Genomic DNA, 6,368 nt, shown 5'->3' on the forward strand with positions numbered 1-6,368 from the left:
TCACGCTTTGCTACGCCGGACCATCCGGTGAGTGGAATTAGTTCTGGACTTCACTGCTTTCTATTTCTCCGGTGTTCTCACCTCTCTAACGCCGGACTATCCGGCGTGGTCTTCAACAATTTTTCAAGTCAGAACTCTTAGGAATTTGCTCCGGTGAACTCACTTTTGATACAGAGGATCATCCGGTGAATTGAAGTTTCGTTGAATTTATCTATTTCAAAACGATTTTGAGTTCTATCTTCTAGATTCGGAGCCAAAAGCTTTTTGAGGTTAACCTAGCAATAGAAAGTCACAAGTGTGCATCGACTATGTCTAGACTCACCTAGGTCAAGCTACAACTCTTAACCCCTCTTTATAGTACGGTCAAAAGACTAAATAGAAATAGAATCTATACTACTCTAAGTGTCCTTCCTCTCCTTATGACACTTAGATCTAGAAGATCCTTATCCTTCAAGTTTCGGTCATTTGATCGTCCATATAAGCTTTTTAATGGGCAAGAGTATCAAGGTATCATTGTCAAATAAGTTTTTTTTTATCCTTTACACTGCTCAAAAGCTCAAACATTAGTCAAAATGATATGGTTGTCATTAATTACCGAAACTCTTACCTCTTTCTTAGGGGCCTAGATGCTACACCCGTCAACAACCACACCGCTTGCACACGATGAAGTCGACCCGCTCGATCGCCGCCCGCTGTTCACCATCAATCACCAAAAGAAAATGGTTCACGAACAGCTTGATTGCAATATTCTGCAATCCCTCCGTAAACTTCTCTTCGGTTGCTCTGTTTCTACCCCGGTCTGTTGCCCGCACTCCTGTATTTATGTCCCTGCGTGCACCCTGAGTTTGAGACGATATTGGTCTTCCCACGGCTGTCCGAGCACGAGTCTGATCGGGACTCGCCCGCATACAGCTCCTGCTGACTACCAGCCATCCAACAACCGGACTCTGCGCGAAACCGATCGAGCTCTGCAGACCTTCCGCCTGCCGAACCCGCATTCATGCAACCCTCCCGTGCTGTGATCCAAAGCGTCATCATGCTGCTCACGTGGATTCCCATAACCATGTACTCCAATTTCTTTATTGTCTCTCACGCATGCATGAACCAGGAGTCATTGGTTTTTCCTTTTTTTTTATTCTCTCTCACGTGTGGCATGGCTCCCAGCATGCAAGATTTTGGCCCCAGCACTTGAATTACCGTGCCATGCACATCTGACCGCATGCAAAACATGGGACCCACCGTCCACATGCAGCACATGAACCTCCACCTGATCGCATTAACTCCTGTCTCCTGCGTGCCTTGGACTACCACCTGCATCAGCACCAATAGCCTTCCACCGCTTGCAGCTGAGCCAATACCAAGCCTCCGAATACCAGCTGCACCGCATGACTTGTCCACCGACCCAGAAGCACGCCTCATCACAGGAGCGTGCGCCCGGAGGCCTACCGTCCAGCAGCGTCACCGAGACCGTCGCCGCCTCCGAACTGAACCAAGTGCAACATCCACGCTCCGCACGTGTCTCGTGCACCAGGGTCTCCTCGTCTTACGCGCCAGTATACCGAAACCCACACCAACATGCTAGTTGACGCAGCCAACACGCCGAGTTGCCGACGATATCATGATCGAGACTTCCACCACGCGACGCAACTCCTGAACGCTTTCACAACTTCTGAAGTCCACCATGACTTTCACCATAGCTGTCGCTGCTCCACCTTGAATAAACAACAGCTGCTCCGATCTAGTTTGACCGCTCGTCAATCAGATCGTGAGTCGAAACCTCCGTCTTATCCACGACGTCTTCCAGCCGCACCATCGAACATGGCCGTCACGTCTGACCGACCCCTATCGAACAGCAACCACCAGGCACCATCAACCCGATCTCCACGTCTGGACGGATCCCCGTTGATGCAGCCCATCAGACAGTTTGAACCGTCACGCTCGAAGTGTCCGAATCCACCGATCGAGTCGTCGATCGCCGCCATGCTCCACCTTGCGCCGTCCTTCCCCAGACCCGTGTAAGCCTTGCGCGGTGTGGAACATATCCTCGTGTCTTCCCTTGATCTTTCTTCACGGCTCTGATACTTGTTAGGATTTTAGCGGAAGCATCACTAGGATCATCAAGCCAGACACAAGATCAACACACAAGACACGATGTTTTTAATGAGGTTCAGCCAAGTTGCCTACATCCTCGGGGCATGACTATGAACGCTCCTCCTCAACTATTTCAGTCTTGCCCTTGGTTACAACGGTGGTGACTTCTATTTAAAGGCCCGGAATTAAGAGTTCGACTACAACTTTAATCCTAGTCCCATCCAATTACAACTCAAGTCTATCTGTAACCTACCATATACATATATTCGATACATATTCCCACACATAATGTCATCCACCGAGTCCCTGCACCACGCCCCGCTCCCTCTAGCAGCGCATTCGGCGGATGCCTCCTAGGGAGCAAAGTGATCGATCTTGTTGCATGCATGTCAAGCTTCATTGTTCAGTGTGGTCGCTCACTCGAACTCTGCTTCATCTGCCACATTTCGATGCTAGGCGAAGCATAGAGTGCTGTAGGGATCAAACGTGATACCATAGACGACGACGGCGGCCGCCGCCATTGTACATTCGTCTTGGCAGTGACAGTGGCTAGCCTGCTCGTACGTCGTCGTTAACTCCACAAACCCCACGAGGAAGCCAGGAAGGACCTGACCAGGAGAGTTCGGGAGTGGGTGAAACAAAAAGGAGAAATGATCGTGCCCCCTTGTTCTTTGACATGCCGCGGCGTTGTCAGAGTGAGCGAGCGGGGACGTGATGGCGACGTAGGGCGGACGACGTATGCCTACTTGGGCGGGCAGAGCAGGCCGGGTGAGGAAGGTCGCGTGGAGCAGGTCGGACGGTTATCGATGGCGAGGGCATGCGGAACCGAGGCTACAACGAGAGAGACGTATACACGCGGCGGCGCTGCTGCCGACGCGGTGACCGGCGTCAGAGCGCAGGGACCGAAGGGCATTGGTACGGTGCGGATCATTTTTTTCTTTTTATACAAAAAGAAAAAAATTCGCTATGGCAATTCTCCGTACAAGAGCACAACGATCTGCTACGTTCCTGCAAGCAGGATACACGGCTGGATGCAAAGACAACCTCGCACGGCAAACGGCAGAGTGCCTCGCCGGCTTGCCGGCGACTGGAAGGTGACCGCGACCCCGTCTGAAGGCGGAGCCACAGAGACCGTCGAGGCGTCGTGGTTGCGTCACACGGACCGGTGGTCCCGGCGTGAAGTAGGCCCTGCACGCCAGTGGTCGGAGTTTGGTTCTCCTACCCGAACAGACGTGGCTGAATCGAACAGGCAGGAAATTTGGATTCTTTAGTTCTGTTCACCACGCGAAAACAACACGACATTTCACTGTCATGGACAAATGGATCGGGCCTCACACAAGCGACCCCTCTTCACAACGACACCTTTAGTTTCGTTCAGTCAAGGACACAGGCCTCAACGCAGTATAAGCCATTCAGCTCACATAAATACACAACTGTTTATACATGGCATCAGCCTCTCGTCATAAGAACCAAGTCCCGGGGTTCATACAATTCCGAATCAAACTGTGGACCACAAGTTACATGCACAGAAGAAATTAGGCGAAAGAAGAAAAAAGACAGGTCCACTCCCTGTTGGTCGAGTGGTTAGCTGCAACGTCAGAAGGTATTGATCTGGCAAGGGAGTCCCTCTTTCCAGGTTGTTCTTAATTTCAAGCGTGTACTTGCCAAAGGCTCGCTCGATCTTCTTGTTAAAGTGCTCATTCCAGTCGTTGATCGAGTCAATGTCCTTGTCTTCATGGAACTTGCACCTCCTGCTGAACGATTTCCGCTTCTCTTCCTGCTCCTTGAGTTCACTGACCATTTTGTGTGGACCTTGGACACCTGTGCAATGCAAAACAACAAACATCAGTACCTTCCCATATTGGAGACTTGAGGCGTCACGGTAGAATTCAGGATCGCCTTCCTTTGCTTTACTCTACACCTCCATGTCAATCTCTATGTTCTTAATCCTCTTTTTGTATGCATCATGCAAAGTCTTTTGATTGAAAACTGCAAGCATAAGCACGACTTCTCAGATGCAGGTAAAAAATTCAATTAAAGAAAGGTCCATCCTGACTCCTCAGATTTATGACATATTGTATAGTTCTTTCAAGCAGTGTATCAGGACAATTCTTAATCTTACCTTCTGACCCAAGAAAAGCATGGATACATTCAGACAGCAAATTGTATAATTTAATAGTCTGATTGCTAGGATTAAATAATATGTAGCAAGTAAATATTTACAATGTAGAAGGGAACCGTAAACATGATAGCATTTGCCGATTGCATATACCACCAAAACATATTTTCCCCTATGCTTCCAACAAACTTAACTTTCCTTTCTGGATCAATGCACATCTCCAGGATAAACAAAGATATTCAGTAAATTTTGCATGAAGTACCAGTGTACCATTCATAACTTTATGTTCCTCACATTTATTTCTAGATCAAATAAAAAAGGCTAACTGTAAAACAAATACCATGGATAAGAATTGTCCAATGATAAAGGACGAACAATGTATTGCCTAATCTGATGTTCTAACAAACAGTTCAACAGTTACACTGCAAACTGGATTCCAATGTGAAAAGAGCCACCAATCCATCAGAGATTAAGCAGCACACAAGAGAAAGTGGTTGTCCAATAAGCATACAATAGTGTCACTGCAATAGATCGATCTGTGCATTTTTCCGTCATTTCACTGAAATAAAGCCTTTTTTGTACCAATCAAATAAACGTTGATGCTAGACAAGTGAAGAGATGAGCTCGCCATCCCATCCATATGGTGTGGATTCCTTCTCCCATTTCTTGTATTTCGCTTCGGCTGTCTCCTGTGTATCAAGCACGTAAGCCTTTGACAAATCAAGGCCATTCGAGTCAAGCAGCTTGCCGATCTTCTTCTTCCTATCCTCCAGCCATTTCTTCTTAGAAACACCTCGACTCTCACCTCGAGGCTCCATCCTCTTTTTTTCAGCAACCATTGCCTGCAAATTTGCCTTCCTTGCTTCGTTCTGCAGAATATCAAACATCAAGGTGACTAACGAGTATACCAGCAGGACAACAACTGAATGCACTAGCTAAAGGACACAGCACGGCGAGTATACTGAACAGGGCAACAACACGATGCACCAGGTAAATGACACATGGAATCACCAGTTCACCATACCATCTTAAGCCGTAGCTCGAACAACTTCTGCTTTTCTGTCATCTGCGGGTAACCATCGTCTGCGCCAGCGTCTTCCTGCACCTCAGTATCATTATCGTCAGACTGCTGCTCTGCGGCATCAGATTTGGCAGCACCTATAGCAGGCGGTTCTTGGCCCCCACGCTCCGACCCTAAGGGTCTGTTTGGTAGAGCTTTTCAAAGTTCTGATTCTGTGGTGGAAGTGATTCTGTGGTGGGAGTAATTCTGTAGCTGAAAGTGATTCTCTAAAAAAAATTTGCCAGAGAAAATAATTCTCAACAGAATCAGAATCAGAATCAGAATCAGAAGAAGCTACTTTTTTCAGCTCCCCAGAATCAGCAGAATCAGAGAATCACTCCCACGGATTCCAGCCGGAGAGCTAAAGCCTGATTCTGCTGTTTGGCAGAGCTCCCCCTAATTCCAGCCGGGAATCAGCTCTAGAAGCTCTACCAAACGACCCCTAAGAAATCAATGAAGCAGATGATAAGCAGCCAACAAATTGTGATGACTCAAATTAACCTAAAAAAAACCTTCATGACGAACTGAATTAACCTGAAAAAATTAACTATTGATGAGTAATTTAGAGTCAATGAAAAATACAAACGGAAGGGGATTACTTGTCGTACTAGATTCGGCGTCGGCGATGCGCTTGAAACAGTACTCGGTGCATTCGTGGTATGGGTTGGAGGCGTTAATGCAGTCGGGGTGGACAGTGCGCTCCTCGGGCGGGCGCTTCCACGAGTCGGGCAGCTCGTCGTCGAGGCGCTGCCTGGCCTCGGCAATCTTGCGGAGGCAGTAGTCGGAGCACTCGTGGAACGGGTTCGACGAGTTGATGCACTCCGGCCGCGATTCTCCCTCCGCTGCCGCGGAATTCTCCTTCCCCACTGGACGGGGATTGGACGGGAACCCTAGGATTGGTTGGGTTCGCTTTGATTCCGTCGGAGACTTGGCTGGCGTTGGGGACCGGGGAAGCGGAGACGCGGCGGCGGCGGCGAGGTGGTGTTGGGTTGGGCTTTGCGGTTCATTTCCTTTGGATCTCGAGTGTGAATTGGACTCGGCGAACGTGGGCCTATCTGGCGTGGACTCGGCAGGCCCAAAGCCCAACGACACATACAT

The 6,368-nt window shown here is 48.8% G+C and overlaps 1 protein-coding gene across 1 annotated transcript; it reads right to left on the minus strand.

The window, feature by feature from the left end:
- Window positions 1-3,465: 3,465 nt before the first annotated feature.
- LOC133931087 (uncharacterized) lies at window positions 3,466-6,368 on the minus strand. Its single transcript, XM_062377913.1, has 5 exons — window positions 5,879-6,368; window positions 5,235-5,404; window positions 4,793-5,079; window positions 3,944-4,080; window positions 3,466-3,912 (listed from the first exon to the last, which is right to left on the minus strand). Exons 1-3 carry the CDS (start codon window positions 6,366-6,368, stop codon window positions 4,813-4,815), a joined length of 927 nt encoding a protein of 308 aa, XP_062233897.1. The 3' UTR covers window positions 3,466-3,912; window positions 3,944-4,080; window positions 4,793-4,812.

This window comes from Phragmites australis, chromosome 10 (assembly GCF_958298935.1).
Source record: "Phragmites australis chromosome 10, lpPhrAust1.1, whole genome shotgun sequence".
Classification (NCBI taxonomy): Eukaryota; Viridiplantae; Streptophyta; class Magnoliopsida; order Poales; family Poaceae; genus Phragmites; species Phragmites australis.

Excerpts from the sequence above, each read along its gene's own strand:
- LOC133931087 (XM_062377913.1), bottom strand. The coding sequence starts at position 6,368 with ATGTATGTGTCGTTGGGCTTTGGGCCTGCCGAGTCCACGCCAGATAGG. Across the intron at positions 5,405-5,878 it reads CATCGCCGACGCCGAATCTA|GGTCGGAGCGTGGGGGCCAA; the intron begins GTACGACAAGTA and ends ACAGACCCTTAG. Across the intron at positions 5,080-5,234 it reads TCGAGCTACGGCTTAAGATG|AACGAAGCAAGGAAGGCAAA; the intron begins GTATGGTGAACT and ends GATATTCTGCAG.